Source organism: Carcharodon carcharias, chromosome 31 (genome assembly GCF_017639515.1).
Source record: "Carcharodon carcharias isolate sCarCar2 chromosome 31, sCarCar2.pri, whole genome shotgun sequence".
Classification (NCBI taxonomy): Eukaryota; Metazoa; Chordata; class Chondrichthyes; order Lamniformes; family Lamnidae; genus Carcharodon; species Carcharodon carcharias.
Window position 1 is genome coordinate 5,276,352 of NC_054497.1, and position 27,950 is coordinate 5,304,301.

Genomic DNA, 27,950 nt, shown 5'->3' on the forward strand with positions numbered 1-27,950 from the left:
ACCAAAACACCTGCAACACCCCTATAATTGGATTAACAAAAACAAGACATGCCTCATTCAGTCACGATAAATGAGTGCCCTGCTCACCACAGTATGTACGAGCTACAAATGAGAAAAGAAGGATATTGCTTGTGCAAGAAAACAAAGAGAAAGTGAAATGGACAAAAGAAAAAAGCTTCTGTAACACACAGCAGGCCAGTCAACATCTGAAGAAGCAAAGGTAGGTTGCTAAAAGCAAAAATGCTGTGGATGCTGGAAATCTGAAACAAAAACAGAAAATACTGGAAAAACTCAGCAGATTTAGCAGCATCTGTGGAGAGGGAAACAGAATTAACAGAAGTCCGTATGACCCTTCTTCAGAGCATTTGATGGAAATCTCTTATCTATCAGAAGTGGCTGAAGGCAGTTCTTCCAAAACATTAACCTTTCCTTACAGACGCCGGCAGACATGCTGTATTTCTGCATTTAGTATTTAGTAGCATTTCTGTTTTCATTTTTTAAAACTACTATTATTCTATTTCATTTTACCATTGTGAGAAAGAGGCAACCAATAAGATGTATAGAACAGCAATTTGCTGGGATGTCATTTTCTTAGTGTTTAACACCTGCATCATTTTTGTACAAAGTACAAACAGCAAATGGTGCTGTAATGTTGCAGAGTAAAACATCGGTTAAAAGAACGTTACAACAGAAGGCGCCGCAGCTTAGTACAGCTGGCTACACCTTTGCCAGAGTCAGTAAAGTATGGGTTCAAGTCCCACTCCTGCACACAATGTGGCCATACATTTTGGTGTAGTACTGAGGAAGGACTTCAATGTCAGAGGTCCCCATTCACTTAGCTCAAGTGGGCATTAAAGATTTCAGAGTAGTGTTCAAAGAACAGCAGGGAGTGTCCTGGATAAACCTTGTTCACACCACCAAAGTGAAGTAAATGGTTATTCACTGCTTTGCTGTTATTTGGGGGTCTTGCTATGCACAATATGTTTGCTATATTTACCGATATACCAGAGACTAAAAATAAATAATTGTACTTGAAAAGTAACTGACTGCATGGGAAATGCTTTGGAATTTGGAGATGTGAAAAATCTCAGCTTTATTGTAGAACTATTGATAAGTGATTTCAGTTTCATTCCCTCCTTGTCAGAATCTCTCTTATTGCTCCGTATTTTCCCAAACACTCAGTAATTTTTTCCAACCTTCTTGCACTCCTACTCTATAAATGCATCACTAAGTGAGGTTGTTAATTGTCAAATTCTCCTTTGACAGCACCTTCCAAACCAGCAACCTGTACCACCTAGAAGGATATGGGCAGCAGACACAAGGGAACATTGCCAGCTGCAAGTTCCTCTCGAAGTCACACAACATGCTGATTTGGAAATAAATCGTCCTTCTTTCACTGTCACTGGGTCAAAATCCTGGAGCTTCCTCCCTATAGCACATGGACTGCAGCAGTTCAAAGCAGCAGCGCATCACAACCTTCTCAAGGGCAATTAGGGATGGGCAATAAAATGCTGGCCTAGCCAGTGACACCTGCATCCCATGAAAAATAAACTTTAAAAAACTAGTACTGAAGGCAATATTTAATCTATAGATATTTACCCTCTCTCCTTTAGAGATTGCTATACCAAGCAACACTTCCTGAACAAAAGAAAAACAAGAGAACCAACTGACGTTCTCCTTGGCCTTTGCAAATACCTTCCTTAGAAGGCCACGGGGACATATACAAGAGCAGCTACAAGATGACTGGTTCACTCAATTCCACCTCTATCTCCCCTTGTCCACTGGAAATTGCTAGCCTTTGCCTGAACAAACCTAGGAAATCACTAAGGAAAATTGGAAGAGAATAAACTTCACATCCACCAAACATTACCCCTGAAGTACCAATGCCACCATATAATCCTCTCGCTATGGGCCTTTGGCTTACTGTGAAATTTACTCACTGTTGTTGGCCAACCATTCATTCTGGTCAATTTCTCTGGGCAAGCTCACGAGCATGGGCAAATCTGCATCAGACACTCGGGCTGAGGTGTACTCGGCTTCCAGATACAACTTTTTCTCTTCAGTTGAAGGCAGCTTTTCATCTGGCTTTGATTTTGCAGTCTTCCTGAGGGAGAAAAAGATAAACTATAAATAAAATCAGAAATAGGTTTCAAGCACTGCAGCATAAAAGACGTTCTTTAAATTGTAGGTACAAGTCAGCGATGTTCTCAGTTACTCTAGTCTACCACCATTTTTAAGCATTACAGAGAGGGGTGCTAATGTACATAAAAAGCCATCAGGAATAGTATGAGTGTTTGCTGGTTAGGTAACATGACTCCAATCCATTTCCTATCTATACCATAACATACTATAATTTTCCCTCCACTCCCCAACACCACTTCCCAACATCTCTTCCCTTCCTTTCCTCTTCAAAACAATTTATCTATGCTCCTCTGAATATATTCCCATGTTCTTCCCAAGATGCATAATGAAGCATCTTAGAACAGTTGCCCTCCTCGCTTCTGCATCTTCAACATATGGAAATTGAGACTCATCACTCCATCTCTTTCTTTTTTAGCTTCTCAAAACTGTCCAACAGCCTCTCTCTGTCTCTCCAATTTCCTACAATCTACTGGCTTTTAAAGCCAATCGACATTGCATAAACAATTATTGCGTGCTTCACTCTATCTTTCTTTTCATTCCTTCCAATCTTGCTGGTGTCCAGTTCTTAAGGGCCTTGCCCTTCACTTTGGAATCTCAATAACAATAGATTTGATTTTTTTTTGTTCGAGTGGTTTACAAAGCTGGTACACCCTATGATTTCTCGTCAGTACGGTGCTTCTCTCTTCCAGTTTCATTTTCATTTTCTTAGATTTCATGGTTTCGGCTCCTCCAAGGCCACCTTCCACGAGCTGCCTGCAGGACTGTCCTACAGTCTCCAGGAATTAACATTAACTTCCAGGAAACTGCTGTGAGCAAACCCAGAAGAAAAAATAAGGTTTAAAAAAAGTGTTTGTTTATTAGTAATAAAAATATATGAGATGGGGAAAAGAGGCTGTTTGTCAGTCAAAAATCATTCCATCAGTAATAGCCTATTTGCTTTCCGATTGGTGTGGAAAGGCCTTATGATGCAAGTATGGGCATGTAGGGTGCCAATGGCAATGGGAGACAGTTGGTGCCAGCAGATCATTTGAAGATAACTCCAGGAACATGTCCAACTAGAGTTGGCAACTTTACCAACTCCTTTTCATGCCATTTTCCCCTATGATTATTACAATTCCCTCTATGATTGGTCTGTGCCTCCTCAACAATCTCTCTCCTTTACAATAATGCAGACCTGACGTGAAGAGATTACACATAAACAGAAGCAACTTTTTCATACAACCTAAATGGCCCCCATCAGGCAGGTCACATTCACAGCATTCCAACTCAAAAAATGCAAACACAGAAGTAGATTCTGACAATTATGCAATTTTTTTCACAAGAACTAAAACAAACAAGGGATCATCTGAAAACAATCTGGCTGAAATTGAGAGTACAGTATCTGAACCAAATCTCAGATTTTTGTGGTGCTGTGCATTAGGTGCCCCCATGTAGCACCACAAAATTGCATTTTTAAAAAAACCCAGAAACTTTGGCTGTTCTGCTCACTTCTTTGCACAACATCATTACAACAGCATAAGGAGGAGTCTTTTCCACACTACCACACAGGAAATTACTTGTGAAGCAGGAGTTTGTGGTGGGGTTGGGAGAAGAATGAAAACAAAAGTAAAGGTTACAATGTTCTACCAAATTAAAACCTTGAGAGTCTTGAGGAGTGCTTGTTCAGTACACCTGAAAATGACACAATGCCACAGGGGCGAAGCATCTAACTTCAATCCAACAGGGCCAAATGTAATCTTCTTAAAACAACAAAGGACACCCAAGAGGAAGGAATATCATCAATAAATATACACCTAGTCACGAAAGCCAGTAAAGCATTTAGCAAGAAGAGTGAAACAATGAAATATCTTTTCAAAAAATCTTTTCTCAAAATGCCTTAAAGTACAAACTTGATTTGAGTACCCAAAGGAAATGTCTTACTAAAAATACACAATAAGTTACCTAATTAATATTATTCTAATCACTGTCTCAGCTCTCAGTTACCCTGACTGAAGAGGCTCCTCAGCAAATGTCAATTCTCAAAGTCCGGTCATGGCTGCTCTTATTCAGAGTCTAATGGCCATCAATACATTGTACAACTTCGTGCCAGGGTACAAGTGTGGAGAGGGTAGAGGGAGGGGAACAGGGGGCAAAACATACTAGGATTTTTCTTTAGGCATCTAGCAGGACTGTTGTACTGATTGTAAGGTTTTGGGGATCACGCGACAGTAGAGATGAATCAGCCCTAAGCGTGGGTAATCTTAGGGGCAGGATTTTCTAGTCATGGACCTGGTTCAAGCATGTAGCTTCTTCATGAGTTCTGTAATAAAGTTTGCGGTTTCTAACAAGAAACCTGTCTGATACAGTAAGCTTATTACAAATAGGCGATGAGGGCAAATAGATTTGACACTGTACCGTGCCTCCTGAATGTGAGTATTTCACTCCAAATATACTCACCAGTCATGCCACTTTTCGGCAGAATTGACCCGCACGTCTTGTCCATGGAAGACTGGGGTTAGTAAATAGAGCGCCTAGGTTTCTACTTTGCAGCGAATGAAACAACAGAGGAGGAGAAGTAGAAAGCAATTCTTCTAAGTGCCTGTGGGAGCAAGACATATAACCCCATCCATAGTCTGACGGCTCCGAAGATGCTCAATTCCAAATCTTTTAATGAGCTAGTAGACCTCGAGAAGACACATTTTCAGCCTAAGCTATTGGCGATTATGTGAAGATTCAAGTAGTAAGGGCCCCGGGTGAATCAATCGCAAAGTATATTGCAAAGTTAAATCAGTTAAATCACTGCAACTTCAGAGATACTACCTATGACATGTTGCGAAATTGCTTAGTTTGCGAAGTACAAGATGGTGCCATTCAGTGCCATTTATTTGCAGAAGTTAATACTGATCTGAAGCGTGCCATGGAAACAACACTAGCAATGGAGAATGCTGAGGGGGACTCGCAGGATTTGTAGAGCATGCAACATGGCTTCAGTTGGGGCAGGAACCTACCACTGGGTGTGGCGCGAAAACCAGGGCAACAATCATGAAGCGGGAAACAGTCTCTACTCAAAAACCTAAAAAGGAATACTAAAAGCATCTCACCAGTGATTCAGAAATTAATTTACCACCAATGTGGGGGTAACCATGTACTGGAAACCTGCAGAGTTAAGGAGGCAGAATGCCACTGCTGTCACAAAAATGGGCATGTTATAAAGCAATGCAGGGCAAAATCAAGACAGCCAATCAGGCAGCAGACCAAGATGATTGAAGTGCACAATATAAATGAACCAGAAGCTGCTGATACAATATCTATTCCCTATACAATGTCAAGGCAGTGAAAACTGAACCAACGGGAAGCCTCTAGTCATGGAGTTTGACACAGGAGCACTGATCACAGTGGTGGGAGAACACATCCTTAAATACCTAAGTGAAGGTACCCAGCCACTGAATCTGGAGCAAACCATGGCTCAGCTGAAGATGCACACTGGAGAGGCAATACAGGTGAAAGGCATCGCCTCTGTACCTGCATCCTACAGGAACAGACAGCCCAGCTGCCAGTGATTGTTGTAACAGGTGAAGGGCCTAGCCTTCTGGGCCACAGCTGGTTAAAAGAAATTAAGCTCAACTGGTCAGAAATTTTTCAAGTTAGAACAGGAGAAATTCCTGAGCTGTTAAAAAAGTGAGACAGCGTATTCCGTGATGAATTGGGAGATAAAAGGCCTACAAGCAAAAATATACGTAGATTTGGAGGCAACACCCCAGTTCTCTAAGGCCAGACCTGTGCCTTACGCTCTAAAGGAGAAGGTGGGTGCAGAATTGTGCCACTTAAAAAAGTTAGGAATAATCCAGCCAGTCCAATTTTCACAGTGGATAGCCATAGTCCCTGGGATGAAACGAGACCAAGCCTCTTGCAGAGACTACAAATTAACTGTGAACAAGGCTGCTAAATTAGACAAATATCCTATCCCGAGGATTAAAGATCTGTACACTAAGCTTGCTAGAGGAAAATCCTATACCAAACTGGGCATGAACCACGTATACCAACAGCTAGGGCTAGGCAGCACGTCTAGAGGATATGTAACCATCAACATGCACAAGGGCCTGTACCAATATACACGCCCTTTGGTGTATCATCTGCCTTTGCAATTTTCCAAAGAACCATGGAAAGCTTACCACAAGGACTTCTGAGTTGTAGTATACCTGGATGACGTCCTGATCAAAGGATCAATGGAGTTGAACATTTGGCCAAGCTAGAAGGGGTTTTAAGGAGATTTTTGGAGGCTGGTGTACAATTGAAAAAAGAGACATGTACTTTCCAAGCAACTGAAGTCACTTATTTGGGTCATCGAGTGGTTGCCCAAGTGTTGCATACAGTGGAGGAGAAAGTCAGGGCAATCAAGGAGATGCCTCCTCCTACCAGTGTCACTGAGCTCAAGTCTTTTTTGGGCATGCTAAATTATTATGGTCGCTTCTTGCCAAATTTGTCGACAGTGTTAGCCCCTTTACACTTATTATTGAAGAGCCACCATAGATGGTCATGGAAGGTGGAACAAGAAACATTCATAAAAGTCAAGAAGCTATTACATTCATCATGTCTGCTAGTACATTATGACCCATCAAAAGAATTATTAACCTGTGATGCATCTCCCTATGGTGTGAGAGCGGTATTGTCTCCAGAACCCCCTCTGCAGCCGAGAAGGGTTACTCACAACTTGCAAAAGAACGCTTATCCGTTATATTTGGAGTAAAGAAGTTACGTCAATATTTGCACGGTTGACATTTTATTATAGTGTCAGATCACAAGCCACTAATGGGTTTATTTAGTGAAGATAAAGCAATCCTGCCGATAGCCTCTGCCAGAACTCAAAGATAGGCTTTGGTTATGTCAGCATATGAGTACATTTTTATGCATTGTCCAGTTGTGCATATAGCAAATGCGGATGCCCTCAGTCACTTTCCTTTGCCAGATATCATTATACATGCTCCATTGCCACAAGAAGTTGTATTTGTGTTAAATTTCCTGGACTCCTCGTCGGTCTGTGTGAAGCAGATAAGGAATTGGACAAACCGGGATCCAATTTTATCAAGAGTCCAAGAACACATATTGCAAGGATGGTCGAATGCACAAGTCTCTGAAGAGTTAAAACCATTCTATGCCTATAAAACTGAATTAATTTGTCAAGGTGGAATCTTGCTGTGGAGAGCAAGAGTTGTCGTCCCTTCGCAAGGAAGAGAGCCACTCTTGACAGAGCTTCACAGTGCACAACCAGGCATTATGAAGACGCTTGTGCGAAGTTATATCTGGTGGCCAGATACAGCCAGTGATGTAGAAAAAAAATGGTTGAACACCTGTCTCCATTGCTTGTTTCTGTTCCACTGCATCCATGGGTTAAACTACATATTGACTATGTAGGTCCATTTTTAGGTAACGTTTTTAAATGATCATCGACGCGCATTCTAAGTGGATGGATGTGTATGATGTTAGATCACCAACATTGTGTGCAACTATTGAAAAACTGCGCCAATGTTTTAGTGTACATGGCCTACCAGAAGTCATTGTTTCATATAACAGTACTGCTTTCACTAGTTCAGAATTCCAGAGATTCATGAGCTTAAATGGGATAAAATATATTAAAATAACACCATTTCATCCCTCATCCAATGGGTTAGCAGAAAGATAGTACAAACTTTTAAAACAGGAATGAAGAAATTATCTGAAGGAACCATCGCACGACTCCTCATGCAACTACAGATTCAATACCGTCTGAATTACTAACGAAACGCTGCCTTTGTACAAGGTTGAGACTGGTGTTCCCTAACTTAGAGGGGAAGGTAGAGAAGAACCAGAGTAGTCAGAAAGTGAATCATATTATGGGTTCCTGATATAATTGTCTCTGAAACAGGACCTTTGTCTTACCAAGTGGAAGTGGAAAACTGGATTATTTGAAAACATGTGGATCATCTAAGTAGTTAAGTGACACTCCAACAATCAGTTGCTCCATCTGAAATTGAAGTCAAACCTTTGAGCCTTGAGCTGCCAGATTATCACAGAATAGACATACCTGATGTCTCTGCTGAAGTAAATAATTCTGCACTGCCATTGTCTAAGGATGTCCCTGATGCCACAGTTCCCGGTCAAGTCAATCCAGTGGAAGAATTTCAAGTCGTAGAGCTTTCAAGTCGAATCAGCTTTCACCAAACCAGAAAACCAACTCAGAGACTTAATCTATAATTGCACGAACTGTATATTTGTCTAACTTATGGATTAAGATATTCTTGTAAATAAGAGAGGTAAAACAAAAGGGGGAGGAATATAGTGATTGTAAGTAAAACCTTTCATACTGTCTTGTGGATCATGTGACTGGACAGATGAATCAGCCTTAAGCGTAATCTTAGGGGCAGAATTTTCTACTTGTAGACCTGGTTCAAGCATGTAGCTTCTTCATGAATTCTGTAAATAAACTTCACTGTTTCTAACAAGAAACCTGTCCGGTACACCAAGTTTATTACAACTGCACATTCACAGTATGTACTGGGGCTTGCTGTTTGTAAGCCTGCTTTCACCTCATTGCCAATCCTGAGATAGAGAAAGACTGACAGAACTAAATCCAGGGAAACACTATTAGTTTGAAATTAAGATGATAAACACCATTCAGGACAAAGAATATAAGAGGAGCAAAAAAACATAGAAATAGGAGCAGTTGGCCATTTGGCCCCTCGAGCTTGCTCTGCAACCTGCTTGATTGGTATCCCATACACCATCTTAAGACAATCCACATTCGCCACCAGTGTACCATGGCTGCAGTGTGTACTCTATCAAGGCTGCTTTGAGAATACCCTCAGACCTTTACTACCTGGAAGGACATGGGATTCCATAACCTCAAGTTCCCCTCCAAGTCACATACCGTCCTGAATTTGACAATATACTACCATTCGGTCAAAATGCTGGACACGGCACAGCAGGAGTGCCTTCTGGACTGCAGTGGTTCAAGAAGGCAACTCGCCACCTTCTCAAGGGAAACTAGTGATGGGCGATAAATGCTAGCCTTGTCAATAATGCCCATAATCCAGAGAATGATTCTTTTTTTAAAAATCTTTGATAGGTAACTAGCTATACACAATGACCTAAGATGACATTAGAAACAGATAACATACTATACAGAACAGATCACTTTGCTTTCAGCCTGGGCTCCAGCAACTCTATTTGTCTTGCCGCTCCCAGTTCCCAAGAACATAGGGAACCAATTTTGTCAATTTCAACTCAAGTCTCATGCATTGCTCTACCCATGCTTCAACTCTGACTTGTGATTTCTAACTCAGTGTTTCATTTCTCACCTGGCTGATTAATTCCCTTCACTCCATTTACCATAGGAACAGGGATAGACCATTCAGCCCGTTGAGCCTGTTCCATCACTCAATTAGATCATGGCCGATCATCTACTTAAACACCACTTTCCCATGCTATCTCCATATCCTTTGATGTCATTAGTCTCCTATCTATTGGTTTCTGTTTTGACATGTTCAATGTTTGAGCTTCCACAGCCCTCTGGGGTAGAGAATTCCAAAGATTCACCATCTCCTAAGTGAAAAAATTCTTCCTCATCTCTGTCTTAAATAGCCTACCCCCTACCCTGAGATTATGTCCCCTGGTTTTAGATTCACCAGCCAGGGGAAACATCTTATCTACATCTGCCCCATCATGCCCTGTAAGAATTTTCCCAACCTCTCATCATTTAAGAAATATTCTGCCTTTTTTACTACCAAAATGAATAACTTCACACTTATTCACATTATATTCCATCTGCCACGTTCTAGCCCATTCACTTAGCCTAAGTCTTCTTGAAGCCTCCTTGCATCCTACTTACAACTTACATTCCTACCCAGTTTGGTGCCACCAGCAAATTTGGTTCCCACATCCAAATTATTTATATAGGTTGTGAATAGCTGTGGATCCAGCACTGATTCTTGTGGTATCCCACTAATAACAGGCTGCCATGCTGAGAATGATCCGTTTATTCCTACTCTTTGCTTTCTGTCTGTTAACCAATTCCCAATCCATACTAGTATATTTTCCCCAATCCCATGTGCTCTAATTTTATTTACTAACCTCCTGGGTGGGACTTTATCAAAAGCTTTCTGAAAGTCCAAACACACCACATCCACTGGTTCTCCTTTATCAATGCTACGAGTAATATCCTCAAAAAAAGTTTGTCAAATATGATTTCCCTTTCATAAATCCATGTTTACTCTGCCCAGTTATCACATCCTTTATAATAGATTCTAACATATTCCCTATTACTGACATCAAACTAACAGGTCTATAATTCGTCGCTCTCCCTCTTCCTCATTTAAACAGCGGGGTTACATTTGCTACTTTCCAGTCTGCAGGAATGTTTCCAGAATTTATAGAATTTTGAAAGATAACCACCAATGCATCCACTATCTCTCTAGCCACCTCCTTCAACACCCTGGGACGAAGCTCATCTGGTCCAGGGCATTTATCAACCTTCAATCCAGTTAACTTTTCAAGTGCTACTTCTTTACTAATACTAATTTCTTTCAGAACCTCAGTTTCACAAGTCCCTTGGTCACATAGTATTTCTTCTTCCATGATGACAGATACAAAGTAACTGCTTAGTTTCTCCACCATTTCCCCACTCTCCACTATAAATTCTCTGTCCCCATGTATAATGGGCCCACATTTATCCTAGCTAACCTTTCCCTTTTCACATACCTAACCAAGCTTTTAAATCCTACCTTTAGGTATCTTGCTAGTTTGCATCATATTCTCTTTTCCCTCTCTTAATCAGTTTCTTGGTCTTCCTTTGCTGGGTTCTAAATTGCTCCCAATCCTCAGGTTTACCACTTTTTCCTGGGATCCTTATAAGCCACTTCCTTTCATCTGATGCAATCTCTAACTTCAAAACAAAAATAAAAATACCTGGAAAAACTCAGCAGGTCAGGCAGCATCTGTGGAGAGGAACACAGTTAACGTTTCGAGTCCATATGACTCTTCAACAGAACTAAGTAAAAATAGAAGAGAGGTGAAATATAAGCTGGTTTAAGGGGGGGTGGGACAAGTAGAGCTGGATAGAGGGCCAGTGATAGGTGGAGATAACCAAAAGATGTCACAGACTAAAAGGACAAAGAGGTGTTGAAAGTGGTATTATCTAAGGAATGTGCTAATTAAGGGTAAAAAGCAGGACAAGCAAGGTACAGATAGCTCTGGTGGGGTGGGGTGAAGGAATCGAAAAAGGCTAAAAGGTAGAGGTAAAACAATGGATGGAAATACATCTAAAAATAATGGAAATAGGTGGGAAAAGAATCTTTAACTTCTTTTGTTAACCACGATTGATTTACTTTTCCCTTTGGGTGTTTGTGCCTTACAGGAATGTATCTCTCTTCTAGACCGTGTAGCATTTCTTTAAATACTAGCCATTGCCTGTTTACTTCAAATTTTTTAGTGTATTTTCCCAAACCACCATAGCTAACTTGCCCCTCATACCTTCATAATTTCCAATTTCAGATTTAAGGCCCTAGTTTCAGAATGAACTATACCGCATTCAAACTTCATGCAAAATTCAATCATATTATGGTCACTATTTCCCAAAGACTCCTTTACAGCAAGGTTATTAATTAGCCCTTTCTCATTATGCAACATTAAATCCAAAATAGCCCGAAATCTAGTTGGTTTCTCAACGTACTGTTCCAGAAACCCTTCTCGTACACACGCCAGGAATTCCTCCTCCAGAGCATTAATGTTGATTTGGTTAAGCTAGTCTATGTGCAAATTAAAGCCACCATGTAATTGCAATGCTCCCTGATCTGTGACCTTGACTGTGAGCAACACCATAAGAGCGTTTTTTAAGTGAGGCAGCGATTAAAATTTGATGACTAGGTTGGACAACTTGGACTATCCAGAGTCACTCCTATTATCTCTCCACTCCCAAATGACAAATCCCTTTAATTGTTAGTTATTGCTGTTTCTTACACCGTCATTTTCTCTAGAAGCAAACTGATGTCATTGAAAGAAAAAAAAACATACTTTCGGAGAATAGAAAGCCAAATTAATTGAAAGGTTAAGAGAGGAAAACGAACAAGAGAAGATTTTATACAAAGTCAAAAGAGAAAATAGAAGAAAAAAAGGAAAAGAGAGTGAACAAATGTAGGGAAGTACAAGCAAAAGTGAATAAAAAGAAATAGATACTTTGAGCAAATTGTTTTCAGCTCGCTAACACAAGTGTGCAGATTTCCCCGGGGCTGTTACAGCCGTGCAAGTTCAGGCTTGCTGCATTCCACGATTAATCATCGCTGTTTGACTCTCAGCCCCTCTTTTGTCTACTTGCTGTCAGTTACCAGACAGCACCTGGGCCAAACCCACCTCGTGGGCCAAAAACTGCCTTGGCCAAAGGGATTTACTGACTACCTGGAGGGTTAGGGAATTTTGTAGGAATCACATGAAGAGCATGCTCTTTGGAATCTTACAGAAGTCTGCATCTTGAAGGAATTTGGTTGTTTTAATACAGAGGAATTAATCCTTTTATGTTTTTACAAGTTCATATTTCAAAGCATTTGTCATTGAATTTTGCAAATGTCAGGCACTGTTCCAGAGATGGGGCAGTAAACAATCTCAGTTGCTTGTTAGAACAAGTAGATGGTCACAACAAAGTTTTAGTCAATTTTCTTTTAATCAACTATCTTTTCCTCTTCCCATTTGAAGGTGGTGGCTTGTAATGAATATGGTTCCATGGCTCTGCTCACCCTCTAGTCCCGAGCCTAGTGGCCATTCTTCATTGGAATCTTAACAGGGAGAATCAGTAAGCTTGCTAACTGCAGGAAGGGTGTGTGTGTGTGTGTGTGTGTGTGTGTGTGTGGGCGGGGGCGGGGGGGGGGGGAGGAGGAGAAGGAGAGCTTGGTGTCAGGATTTTCTACATAGTAATAAGGAGTAAGAACCCTGGCAGATTTTTCTCCTAACTCAATGTTGAGGCAGCCAATTGTATCCCTACCACCAACATGAATGAGATCAGCTGAAAAGACTAGGGGTCAAATCATTGGGCTTTTCAGAAGGGCGGATTTACACTTGTGTTAAGATAGCTTGAGGAACAAGATGCGTGGCCCTATAAGAACATCAATTCTACGTTCTATCCAATGCCAAGTTCTGTATTTGCTTATTTGAGCAATTCTGAAGTTTAAACAGAAGTATCTGTATACCTTAGACCATTTAGAAACAATTTTAAAAAAGGGTTTGCTGCCAAACTATTTGGTGCTGTATGCACAACTGAGACCAGTTTGAAGGGCACATTGGGGACACCATTGTGGCCACCAGCTCATAACTAGTTTCTCTCATTACATTACCAGAAATCACTGGTTAAACAAACAACTCAGTAAGTAGCTGAACTATGCAAGCCAGAGATGCCACAGTCTACAGTCTTCACTGAGTTAATTAACTATGGTTATGGTAGAAAAATTACAATAGCCTCACTGCTGCTTTGCTAGGAAGGGGGGAAATTAACTTGGGATGGTGCTTCTGATCACTGGCCGGTAACTCTGCGCTGAATGTGTGCCCTTTAGGCAGTGATACCTCTCCACTACCCACTCCCAAGTAGCATGTGAACACATGCTGCCAAGAACCAGACAATGACTAATGGCCATACTTTGGTCTCAGACTGAAAATGGGCTGGGGGTCACATGGAATTGATCCTCAGTCCTCATCTACATGTTCGGTTAAGCTGTTACATCTCCACAGGTTGCTTGCGCCAAGGGAAAAATCAATTTTAGGCCCTCTACCTTACCATTAGCTGCCTGGATATATTCCAAAAGAGGTTCTGGCACGACAGCTGGGGTGGTGATCACAAGGACTAAGGACATAAATAGGTGCAGGAGTAGGTCATGCGGTCCCTCAACTTCACCATTCAGTAAGATCATGATCGATCTTCCATATCAACTCCATGTTCCTGCCTATCCCCTCAATTCCCTTAGTGTACAAGAATTTATCAAATCTTAATATTGAATAAAACCAATAACTGAAAATTCTGAAGATTCACAATCCTCCAAATGAAGAAATTTCTCCTCATCTCAGTCCTAAATGGTTAACCCCTTATCTGAGACTATGACGCCTAGTTCCAGAGTCTCCAGCCAGGGGAAACAATCTCTCAGCATCTACCTGTCAGACATTAAAAATTTTATATACTTCAATGAGATCATCTCTCATTCTTCACTTCAAAGAAACTTAAACTTCAAAGAATATACACCTATTTTACTCAACTTAAATGATGTTTGGGGAGCATTCTTGAGCCTTCTGGCTCCATAGAAAATGCCTCTATATAATTCTTTGTAAAATTGAAATTTACCTTTACCAGCTGCAGGAGCACCTAAAAAAACAGACCCACAAATTTAGCAGTGGAATCAATGCCTGTGCAGACTGGGCACCAGCCACCACATTATTAAAGATATACTTTAGCTTTCTACTTGTTTTATGCCTGAAAAATGGGTGGAACACAAGTTATTTCCTAATTCAAATGTCTGTATCTTCTAAATCTTTCAGGAGATGAAAACTGGGAGAAAAGGAATTGGTGAAGAAATTAAAAGTCACAAATCAACTGCCAGTAAAAAAAAAAGGATTTTTGTAACCATTAAAAAAAAAAGTCACCAATTACTTCAAGAAAATGATGCATAAGCTTGGCTGGCTAGAGCACATTACAAAGCAACTTTGGAGGAGGATGACTGACATAACCTAGCTCGAGTAGCTTCTCAAAATATCTGGATTGTAAGAGGTATAGATTTCAGCCTGAGCTATCCTTTATAAGTTAAATATAGGTAAATTACGGCTTGTCGTCACTAAGACTTCATTAAAGCATAACAGTCAGCGGGTGTGTGAAATCTACACATGTCCTGTGGAAAAGGAACCAATTATAGATCCTGTCAATCCAAATGTGGGCTGTGGGTGGGGAGAGTACTTTGAGCTGTATAACATTAGGATGACATACTGGTGATTATGGATGGTGGGGACAATTTACGATGAGAATATCACAGAAGCAGCACATTACACACGTACATTAAATTACATAAGCTTAGCAACACTGGGTACAATGTGGGAATGGAGGGATGATTTATCTGCTGTTTCAGAAGTTTGTTCTTTGCCTTTGCCTTTGACAGACGTCATAGCAGACAGGTTTCTATAACTTGAAATAAAGTTGCTATTGTACCATATTACATTCATCTTGGGATATATGTACTCCACATTCTTTGGGTCAACAATCCATATGAAGTACATTATACAGGTGTAACATAGTTGAGGGGATTAGTCTATGTTGCAAAGCTGGTGAATATATCACAATCTTGAACACAATCCTCCTACCATTTTCAAAATACTGAGCAAGTATTCAAACTGGTATTACCAATTTTTCTTTACCACTATCATTATCATCTTAGGAGGAACAAGGTTTCTGAGCTGCTTTAACTAATGAATGATGAGAAAATTGGTCCCAGCAAGTTATAGTGAAGGACGCAAACACCAGGCATCACAGGAGAATAACAAGAAAGGAAATTACATGGAACTTTTCACCCAAAGGGTAATGACATCATTGAATAAGTTACCAGTGAAGGCCATTGCTGTAGATAACACAGGCAGTTAGGCGAGTTCTGGGGAGAAAAGAGATTGACAAAGAAAGTGAGCTGGCAGGCAGATGTATTTCATCTGTGAAAAAAATGAGAGACTTAATGGGCCCAACGGATTTTCCCATTTCATATAGAACCATAGAAAAGTTACAGCACAGAAGGAGGCCATTCGGCCCAGCCTGTCCATGCCAGCCCGAGGACACCCAGGTGCCCTTTCTAATCCCACCTTCCTGCACCAGGCCCATAGCCCTGCAGCTTAAGGTGCAGATCCAGGTACTTTTTAAAAAAGAGTGTAAAGTTTCTGCCTTTACCACCAACTTTGGCAGTGAATTCCAGGTACTCACTACCCTCTGCAAAAAAAAGTTCTTCCTCATGTCCCCTCTACACCTTCTGCCACTTACCTTGAATCTATGTCCCCTGGTTCTAGAATTCTCCACCAAGGAAAACAATTTTATCCTGTCCACTCTATCTAATCCCCTCAGTTTTGTACACCTCAAATCAAGTCATCTCTCAGCCTTCTTTGTTCTAAGAAAAATAACCCCAACCTATCCAATCTCTCCTCATAGCTACACTTTTTTTAAACCCTGGCAACATGTATAAACCTATTTGTTTAGTTTAATTCAGTTATCCAAGAGGAGAAGTGGGCTTTGCAGAATAATAATACTCCAACTTTAGATTAAGAGAGACATTTCTATATTGCATTAAAGTATCAAATTACTTTCAGCTATATGCAGAATACATGGTCACCCCCTACAATTAGCAACATTTTTAAAGTTCAAAAGTACTGTAAGAAAAGTCATGCCAAAAATGTGACTTACACATAGCAACACACTATTAGATTTGCTAAAGTTATTCGCTAGCTTCTCACCCAGTCTTTGTAAACCCATAATTTTATTAAAGTTCCATGTTTTCAAACAGTGCAACAAAACAAAGGATAGTATTCTATGGGAACCCAGACTCTGGTCAACTTCCTGCACCTTCCAAACTAATATTGAATATCCTTCAGCACACAATGGAGTATTGGCAGCAGAAAGGAAGTACTATGTACAATATGAAACAGACAAGTGTCCCATAAACACTATTTGGCATGCCTCAAAAAGTGGCATTTAATAGTGCCAGATGTCCTGACAACTCACTTAGTAAAATGGAGTGTACTTGAGCCAAACAAACCAAGGAGGTCTCAGACTCCATTGCCAGTTTGAGCTGAGCTAGCTCAACTCAGCCAGGGTGGCAGTGTGGATTCTACAGCTAGCCTCAGTATTTCTCAGTATTAGGAACAGGTTATCTGGCTAAGGTTTCCATTCCTAGACCCTAAAATTTAGTAATTGAGCATTAGGACCGGACACGCCCCGGCTGCAATGCCCTGCCTAGTCAAAAAGCATGACTACACTTGCTGTCTGGGCGCATAAATGAAGAGATGCTCAATGCCCATGGGATCTCTAATCTTGCAAGAATTTCTGCTTTCAGGTGGCTAGGGAAAGTGGACTGGTAAAATAAAAAAAGCTCAAATGAACTTAACTGTGTGCACCAAACAGCCACAAATCCAGTCACTAACTGAGGTGTGAACCTTTTTAAACAACCTTGCCCCGTCTACTCCTAATGATCCCACTGTCACCTTTTAACATTTGCCCAAGTGCCCATTACTTGCGTGATCCTTGAAAGTGAATATCAGAAGGCTATTCAGTTATCATTTGACATAATAATAAAAGCAAAATACTGTGGATGCTGGAGATCTGAAATAAAAACTGAAGAAGTCATATCAGATCGAAACGTTAACTCCTGTTTCTCTCTCCACAGATGCTGCCAGACCTGCTGAGTTTTTTTATCACTTAGTTTTTAATCTCATCTGACATCCTTGCACATACATCTTTGGCGTCCACCGGGAACAAGAACCGCAGTCGATTTCTCCCACCTGGGTAAAATAACCCATTTTTTTTTAAAGAAAAACAAACTACTCAGATGGCTGAGAGACTGTGAAATACTCCTCGAGACGGTGCACTCACCTGGCGTCAGGCATTACTGCATCAGCGAGCACATTCAGCATTCCTGAAAGATGTGGTCTGTTTGGATAGTTAACCGCTTCAAAATACCTAGGTTCAAAATACCAGCAAAACACAACACCCACCATTTAAGCACCCTTTCCAGCACTACACAAACAGCACTTCCAATAGATTATCCCCCCCCCCCCCCACAAGTTACAAGTTTTAGTCAGCATGCTATGGTTGAACGGGCGGAAACGGACTTTGTCCAATCTCTTCCTTTTAGTTCCTTTTCGCTGTAGTACTTATAAATAACTGGGGGGAAAAAAGGAAAGCAGAGGAGACAAAACAAATTATACTTCAACTGACAGATTTCAGATTTGGTGACTACTAATGCTGAAACACTGGGGCATGAGGGGGTCAAGGGGGTGGGGGAAGGTTAGGGTAGAAATTTGGATCCCCAAGGATTTGCGGTCGGACTCAAAGTTCGCAACAACTGAACCGCACGCTGCCGATTCTTTCGTTTCTATTTCACTTTCTTACCTTTTCTTGTAGCCCAGTGCCTTCCCCACAGCCTGTAAGACCATCCTGCAATGCTCCAGGGCCCCCCTCTTATTTCACTCAATCGCCAGGTTGGAGGAAATTGACACAAACACACAAAAAAAACCCACCCGGCACAATAGCATGTGCAACACCAGCCAGCTCAAACCCCCTCCGCAAACTAGTTTGGCTGCATTTGATGTGCTTCTCGGACTGACTCCAAAGAGAACCAATCGGAACGCACGCTGCTGCTGCTGCTGCCACGACAACACAAAGCAAAGACCTTAGGGAGCGTCTGTAAATCGAACCCAACACAAAGGAGTCATCCCGGTCTCCTTAGGGACTCTGTGCAAAGAAAGTGAACCAATATAGTGCTATTAACTGTGTCATAGAAACACTCCTCTCGCTGGTTATAAAATTCAGTACTGCCCACCTGACATATTGACCATATTAGTTCCAATAAATGATGAGAACAAAAAATTGTACCTAAACCAATATATTTCAATGTTACACTACACACTTTGTTATTAATTCATTTGGTCAACTGTTTTGCACAATAACAAGGGCTTTCTCCCACCAGTACTTCATCCTATGCAACTCAAAAAGGCAGAGTCTATGATAACATGTTGGGTGTTAAAACCATGGCTGTGTGAAATTTTAACATGCTACTATTATGCTTTACTGAAACTCCAATGACAAACACAGATTTTAAAATCAATTTTAAGTAACTCAAATAATGATCTACTCTGAATAAGCAAGAAATCTTCAATGCAGGATATCTCCTCCAAAGCAACCAATCCCAACACTTACAAGTTGTACAAGGGCAGAACCATGTTAGATTGAGAGCTCTTTTTCCAGAGAACGGCGTCCCTATGGAACAGGTTGCTGACTCGCCAAGTTCCTTCAAGCAAAAACTGGGTCTGTTTCATCACCTCATACATCTTGTAATGTTAATCAGCGCCAAGGTACTATTCTTGAACTAATTTTGATAGCTTAAAAGGAGTTGGAAGAATTTCTCAGTTTGGATTTTTAATCTATTTTTCTCCTGGTTCTCCCAGATGATAATATTGTTTGGGAATGGGTGGGGAGTGCAGTGGGCATCACAACTGGATGGACTGATAAGGCTTTCCTTGTCTATATCTTTCCACATGTAAGTATGCTGTTCAAATCATTTTTGTGACAACTTGTGCACATCCTTTGCAGATATGCTGGCAATTCATTACATTCACTCTCCTCCAGTGAGAGCAGGTAAGTGAATGCTATTAAGAGGCAGGGCTTTCCAAACATTCACAAACAAATGAAAAGTACCTCTTCATTATGGCGCTATTGAATTTAAAGCCTCTTTGTACATATTGAGGCATTGCTCAAAGTAACCTCAAGGAAGTCACTGCTAATTGTAGCTCTCGTGAATAACTCCAGCTCAAAGAGATAATATACTCAGGTAATTATTTAGTCATTTGCTATATCCTTAGTTGTGGCCATCATGATGACTAAGAAAAGAACAGGGAAAGTGAAAGAGCATTCTGTTCACCGTGTTTATCAATGATTTGATATAAGCCCAGAGAGAGTACCACTGAAGTTGCAGAGAATACCAAAATAAAGAGGGATAGTTCATTCTTTAGAGGATCTGAGGCGGGGGAATGGAATATTGTTAAGATGGGGAATGGGCTAAAAAAAAAGGCAGCTGGAATTCAATGCCTGTAAATGTGAGATGATGCATTTTGCTAAAAGAGCAGTAATTATACTTGGTGATGTGGAAGAGAGATGTGAGGCCCGAGGGAGGGTGGGGGGGGGGGGGGGGGGGGGGGGGGGGGTGGCGGGGCGAGTTTGGCCAAACACAGGTTTACAGGACAGTAAAAGCAGCAAAGGCTATTAAAAGCTAATGGAATTCTGGACCTCATCACAATAGGGATAGAACATAAAAATCAAAAGGTAATAATCAGCCCACATAAAAATTTAACAAGACCCCAGTTAAATTACCGTATGCAGTTTTGGACTCCATATTTATAGTCAGGATATTGAAACTTCATATAGAGTACAACACAGGTTCACTTGGATTTCCAACTGTATGCAGAAATACAAATAGGAAGAAAGATTGGAAAAATTGGGGCTTATTATGTTTAGAACAATAGAGCAATTTGATCGTGTTTAAAAATAAAAATGTGTAGGTAGAGGCAGACTATTTCCAGTAGTTGAAGAGTCATAAATAGAAGAATAAATGCAAGAAATTTAGAACAGAGGGCAAAATAAATATTTTTACAGTGTTTTGCGATTAGTGGATGCAGAAACTGTCAATATTGAAGATTAGATTGGTTACATGAATGAAGGAAAAAGGTTTGAAATGATCTGGAAACAGAGTGATTAAAACAATTTACTCACAGAAGGATAAATGGCTGAAGAGCAGATTTGGTGGGTTAGGAGCTGGAAGTGGTGGATAAGTCTCTAAATCTGGGCTTGTGTACTTGGAGTAGATGTGAGAAAGAGGTGAAACAAAACACTGGCCCAGCTGGAAGTATGGAAATTACAAGAGGAGAGAGACATAATGCAATATGTGAAAGTGTACAAGGCTCATATTCATCCACCACTTCTGCATGTTGGAAGTGGGGCCAGTTGCTTTTAGAATGTATTAAGTAACCAGGATACTAGCAGGACAAAGTGACTAATGCTGAAATGACGAGCAGCAGTCTGCATATATGAAAATATGAGGGTGAGAAGATTGTCATGGGCAAATCTTGTATATCACATTGCTTAATTTCAGTATATTCAAAGGCCTTGGCTACACAAGATGATATGGAAAGCTAAAGTCAAGATGGTGAGATTATTGACAAGATAAGCAAGACCAGATCCAGCAAGATCTCAATGTAAGGATTGCAACAGGCAAGCAGCTGAAGAAATTTGCAGACAGGTCCACAGGATGGTGAGGTCTCGTGACCTATCTGTAATGATAACTGATTAATCAGTCAATCCAACACGTAGAATTAGTTTGCTTTAGTTTGCTGTGCTTTCTTTAGCGCAGAAATGAATGCCAGCTTCCATCTGTACATATGCAGAGCAGTTTGTACCAGTATCTTTTATTTTTTTTAAGAGACTGTTAACATTCTATTTCTTATATTCCATGGCTATCTAACAAGGTCTTTAGCAGCTCAGAATTTTATTTAAAAAAAAGAACGGCTTGGTTTTTATTAGATAGTTAATGTTTGAAATCCAACAAAAACAAACAATTTTGCATGAGACCAGATCCTCGATTACAGACTACAAACTTTAAACCCAACAATGATTGCACAAACTTTGGGTATGTCAATGCTTCACACAAACATGCCACCAGACAAAAAAAAGTGAGCCCCTGAAGTGCTTGGAATTTTTCTAAAGGGCATTGCTTACAATACAGCAATTTTTTTCTTTAAAAAAACTAATCAAAAAAACACAAAAGGTATAGTGCCTTCACCAAAGTCTGCTTTGGAAAGTGATTCAAAACCACATACAAGCTAATCATTAAAAAAAAAACTTTAATTAATTCTCATCCCAGATCACTTCTGGCCCCCACATAGAGCTTTTCTCTCCTCTTCCATTATAGCAGCGTTCCAAACAAATGTACATTTATGATGTTGCAGGAGTCTGGCTGTTCGGGGTGATTCAGCAAGCAGCAACCTCATGAGTCTATATGGGATGTTTTATTTCCTTCCTAGCCCAGAGGTGCTGGGATTGATGGTAGCACCATAACTGCTGCCCGAGCTGTGCTCTGTGAATTAAGGAGCCACTTGAAGCATCTTTACATTTTCAAAATGGCAAAACCAAGCACAGAATTACTGTAAATGAAGTGGTGGGGAATGGTTTTGAGCCACAACCATCATTTCATAATGGTTAGTCACATAAAAGATTGGCAGAGACTACCTGCCACTCAACTGGAGACTGACATGTGGCACTATAGCGACCTAAAGAGAAAAAAAGCTTTATGACTTGAAAGGAGTAAAGGAAATACAGTTTGTGTATGATGGTGGTGTTGTCAGGATGAAGGGATGGTATTGGTTGCAAAACTCCATTAAATTTGAAATATTAGGGTGGAAAATGATGAATATTGGTATCCATATGCTGAAAATCGCAACAAATGAATTGTAGCTCTTCAGTTCATCCCTCCTATGTTTGTAAACCTACTGTAGCCTGCATAAAGTGTTTTCCTATGGGCATTGTGGTGGAACTTCAATACAGTGCAGCACAGACTGGTATTAGCACACACCCTCCCCCAACCTTCCCAGGTGAATTCTGTCTCGGCTGTGTCATTAGGAGAACCAGCAGATGCTGGTCTCAATCAGCAACACAAATGCACTGAGAGTGCACGAGATGGTTTTTTACACAGAGAAAGCAGATTTTATTTATTCTTTCCCAGGATGTGGGCATCGCTGGCTAGGCCAGCATTTATTGCCCATCCCTTATAGCCCTTAAGAAGGTGTTGGTGAGCCGCCTTCTTGAACTGCTACAGTCCATGTGATGTAGGTACACCTACAGTGCTGGGGAATGATTTTCAGCCACATCCATTATCTCATAATGGCTAGTCACGTAAAAGATTGGCTGAGGCTACTTGCCAGTCAGCTGGAGACTGACATGTGGCACTGTAGAGACCTAAGGAGAGAAAAGGCGATATTACCTGAAAGTTTTCCCAGCTCAGTTCAATCCTATGTAAACCACATATATTAAATTTGCCTCAACACTTTTCAAAAGCTACAGGTTAGTCCTTGCAGAAAACAGTCCCTTAATGAGTTACACAGCAGATGTAGCCTGCAGTATAACCTGTCAAGAGACTATATTTTACAGCCATATACAAAATGTGGTGGCAATGTCATGCAGTAATTACATGACTAATGGAGGCATGATCTGACCTTGGCTGTTACGACAATAAATCACAGTGCTGACCAGGCCTGAGACACTCATTGCTCATCTAACTCTAATGTTTGATGTGGTGTAAGTGGGTTAGAAGATATAGTAACAGTGCTATAAAAGAATGTTTAATCAGAAAAGAGTAATTCATTTTGTTGAAGGCCAACATTAAAAACAACATAACAAATGCGAGTTGAGTGCAAAAAAAATGGCCCAACGGCCTTAAAGAAATATTTGAGCATGCTGGAAATCAGAAATAAAAGAGAAAGTCGCTAGAAACTCACAGCAGTTGGAAGATTAACATTATGGACATAGATCCTTCCCCAGCGTACATGACATTCTGACAAGGTAGACTATCTGGAACATAAACATGCCTTTTCTCTTTTCAGTCACTGACAGAACTGCTGTGCATTTCCAGCATGGTTTCTTTATGAGGTTCCTGAATGAGTTATTTTGCCATTACAGGAGGATTTCACTGGGGATGGGACAGGAAACAAGCAGTTGACATCAAGAAATCATAGTACCAAAATTACATTTATCTTGACAGATTCAGAATTTTTAAACTTTTTTTTTAGCAATATCCCACGCTGCCAGGTCATATCAATTGAATACCCAGGTGGGGACAGTTTAGCGCAGATATTTAAACCAGATTTTCAACTTAAGCTGGAAGTTATCCATCTAGCTGCAACTAGAACCGAAGCACAATGGACTGTAATTAGACAAAAAAAACTAACATTGTGCAACAGGCACAGACAGAATCACAGATATGATCTTATTTTTCTGCGTCACGTATCTGAATTTGGTGACAGGATACACCAAAGCAAACACTTAAAACGATAAGGAGATTGTTGCATGAATAGATTATATTAAAGGAAAGCAAAGAGGAATTGACAGTTTCCCCTAGGCATAGTGGCTAAAGATACCGCCCCTATGTAGCACTGAGTCTCACAGGACAGCAAGGTACCAGCTTTGATTCAGTTCTGTGCTGAGTTAAGGTTCCTTTAACATTTGCTAAATCTTTGGTAGACCAGTACTCCTGTCAGAGACCTGTCATTTATTTTGCACTACCACTTCACCCAGTGCTACCGGTGGAGCACAGGAAGTCAGCAGAGCTTGACAAAGAGAAGAGCAACTCTACATGGCTGGTAAAACTGACTATGGCTCTTTGGATAGGGTGCAGTTTGTTGAGTATGGAAGGACCGAGGTCAGCAAGGAAAGCATTGGACAAATTAAGTTGGATAGTGAGTGATAAGGGCCTGATGAGAGCCAGAGACTCCCAATTCCTAACATTAAAGTGAGTGATCTAGTTCCACAGTTGTACTTTTAAACAGCAGTCCAGCAAAAGTTTGCAAAATGCAGAAAACCAGGTCACCGCTGCTATGGGAACAATAATGTCGTATTTATTTCCAATGCAGCCAATGGCAAGAGAGCAGCTTATTTCCATCAGGTGCACTTTTCTAGCCTTCTTCAGCTGAATTGAACTGAACAGCAGCTGAGATGCCACAATTTGTATCATTCATAGGCAGTCAGATCACTGGGTAAAGCACAAGATGGGAATTTTCTTTTGAAAAACGTTTGCAAAGAAGGAGTTAAAATGTGGAGACACAATTAAAGTTGCAGATAAAACTGCTGCAAACCAAAAAGGAAAATGATCTAATTGAAACAAACTGCAAAGCAACAAGCCTGAGCAGGCTCTGTAATGTAAAAAAAAATCCCAAGGCAATAACCCTGCGAGTGCTAGATAAACAAAAAAAAACCCTTTTTAAAGTAAAACATTTATCCAAAATGCAATACAAAGTAAGGCATTTTCTGTGGGTTTTTCTAAATTCAACTTGTAGATCTGCAGAGAATTTGGTTATGGATTTACAGCAGAAGACACAGGTTATGCAAACCTAAATGTTAAAATTCTGAACAGATTGCTGGTGGCTATGCTTTTGCTAAAGGTTACCTTGGACTCATGAAGAAAAATCTTTATACTTAACCCAACAGTCAAAACTTTGTTACAATTGCTAATCTTAGGTTTCAAGATTATGATGTTTTAGGACTGTATCTTTTGGTTTCTAAGATTATATTTTGGGACTTTAGCTTTAAATTTTGGGTAAATGAAATGGTGGGGGGGGGCGTGGTGTCATACAACCCGTTCTGCAGTCTGCCTGACAAGAAGCTTGGGTGGTTTGATTGTTAGAGATCAAAGGGAGACTCAGATTGTTTCACTGAGAGCAAGGTACAAGGTATTTACACTCAAAGACAATGACCACAGTCTCTGAGGATACCATGAGTAGACCCCCAAGTCTCCCAGAGTCCCAGAAAAGTGTTATAGTTATTGAGTTGTAAAGACTGGTGCCATAAACTATCAATTTACTTCTAAGATGAAAGGGGGCTGGGATCAAAGATAACTAATTAGCATTTCTACTTAGATACAAGGCTAATGTGTGTTTCACGTTGCTATGGGAGAGAGGGTAAAGGAAGCCATTTTGAGGTCAGGTTACACACTTCTCTATAAACTCATGAATATCACAGAAACAGCAGTTTGGTCTTGTGTGGTCTGCAGCCATCGGAGAGGTAGAGAGCAAGAGATAAAAACAGCCAAGCCTGCACCTTAAATCAGAAAAAATGCTGACTCTATCGGTCACCATACAGAACCCGTGTGAGAGCTCGCACTCAGATTGAAGACTAAGTTTGTGATGATTTAGAGGAGGCTGGAAGATTTGCCTAGTTTGGGGCTAGAGGAAGGTAGTGAAAGATAGGTCTGGGATTAGAAGTTACCCAGCTAGGAAAGTAAAAACAAAGCAAGCCATTGGGAGCTGAGAATTTTAGACTGGAGGATGAAGGGTCCACTTAAAGAACAATGTTACGTATATCTGCAGCAGGAAATTTTTTGGCCATGTCAAAAGTTAAATGGGGAATCTCTTTTCTCTGGTTTAAATTACAAGTTGCCTACAAAAAGGAAGTAGTATTTGGTCAATTGTTTCTTTTAGTGGTTTATTACAGTAAATGTTTTAAAACGTAAAATCTTGACAAGTCACCCTTTCAGCTGTCAGCTGGAAGTTCAAATCTCTCTTTAAAAGTTCTCAGGGATTGTGACAAAATTGTAGGCACCTTGCAGGATTTTGAAAGCATAGGCTGAGATGAGTACATTGGGATTTGCTAAACTTTAAACGGACAAGATTTCACAGTAACTTTTGCTGTATTCATTGAAAAGTTAAAAGTGGCTTTGTCTATTATAGAAGCTTTCCTCGAAGGAGGATTTCTCTGTGTGCCTTGCAACAGTTAACAAAGGTTAATTTAAAAGCAGTGGCAGAAAAATTAGAAATAGAGTTAAAAGTAGGCTCTACGAAAGCAGAAATAGTTCAGGCATTGGCTCAACACCTAAACCTTGAGGAAAGAAAAGGTAAAACACAGCTTGTGTTGGCTAGGATAAATACTACACATACTGGAAATCGGAAATAAAAACAGAGAGTCCTGGAAAAACTCAGCACATCTGGCAGCATCTATGGAGACAGAAACAGAATTAACATTTCAAGTCTAATATGACTCTTCTTCGGAACTTGCTGCCAGACCTGCTAGTTTTTCCAGCACTTTTTTTTTATATTTCAGCTGGTTAGGCTTCAATTATAAATGAAGCAGCTTGAACTCGAAAGCGAGGGGAAAAAAAGGGGATGGGGAGGGGTGTAAACAACCCAGCTCAGGACCATCTTACAACTGAGATCACAGCTCACAAGCCCAAACCTATAGCACAGTATGTTGCAGCATTACACCAGAACACCCGAGCCACTAGTTTACTTTACGAAGCACACTGCCCTTGCAAATCTGAGACCATGATTCAAATCCAGCTCACCCTAATAGTGCCTTATACAGGTCCTGACCAACATTCCTCCCAACATCACCAATTGTAAAATAATTGGCCATTAATTTAGTTGCTGTTTGTGGGATTTTACTGTGTGTAGAATGACTGCTTGCATTTTGTGTACATAAGCACTCTATCTCAAAATAACTCGCTGTCTGTAAGATCTTGGAATGCTTACAAGAGATATGTTAAGTCAATATAAATTCTAGGGGAAAATGAATTTGGCCAGTTTCAACTCAACTCCTAACAGATGTGACCCCAGAGCACAAAACTGCCTCTGCAACTTCACACTAACTAGCAATCTTATTCTGAAAGGCTGGAACATTGTCTGGGTGCTGGTATTTACATAGATTTACATAGAATGTACAGCACAGAAACAGGCAATTCTTTTACGTAATGCCTTCACACCCTCAGGACATCCCAATGCACTAAGCATGAATTATTTTTGAACCACAATGTTAGACATTTCGCAGCCAATTTGTGCACAGCAACTTTCCAAAAGCAGAAAATAAATAAATGACCAGTTAAATCCATTTTCAATGGTATTGATTAAGGGCTAAATGTTACCCATTACACCAGTAGTGTTGTGGGATTTTTTACGTCCAGCTGAACAGGCAGATGAGGCCTCGGATTAACGTTGCATCCAAAGCTCGGCACCTTCCAGCAAAGGTGTGCTCCCATAGCCTAAATTATGTCAAGTGACCCAGGGGACCTGGATTCAAATCCCACCACAAAGCAGATGGAATTTGAATTCAATAAATATCTGGAATTAAAAGTCTAATGATGACCATGAAACCATTGTCGATTGTCACAGCCACTACTAACAAGCAGCTAAATGCTGGAATAATGCAGCCTTGTTCAAGATCTCAACTAGAAAACATGTGGAGATCTAAAAGAATATGGGAAAATATTGTGAACATTTTTAACCTTTGCCGCATCAGAAACAATGCTGAGGAACTGACCTGAAATTTGCTA

The 27,950-nt window shown here is 40.5% G+C and overlaps 1 protein-coding gene across 3 annotated transcripts in view; it reads right to left on the reverse strand.

The window, feature by feature from the left end:
• The window catches only part of LOC121271700 (MOB kinase activator 2-like), a 41,885-nt gene that overhangs the window by 11,051 nt on the left and 2,884 nt on the right, over positions 1-27,950 (reverse strand). The window contains exons 1-2 of one of the 3 annotated variants that reach the window (XM_041177866.1): positions 18,260-18,445; positions 1,941-2,104 (exon numbers count right to left, since the gene is read on the reverse strand). In XM_041177866.1, coding sequence (XP_041033800.1) covers positions 1,941-2,104; positions 18,260-18,303 — 208 coding nt within the window. In that variant the 5' untranslated portion in view covers positions 18,304-18,445. Of the gene's footprint in view, positions 1-1,940; positions 2,105-17,740; positions 17,874-18,259; positions 18,446-27,950 lie in introns of those variants that run through there. The other 2 variants (XM_041177864.1, XM_041177867.1) reach the window with 2 other exon arrangements.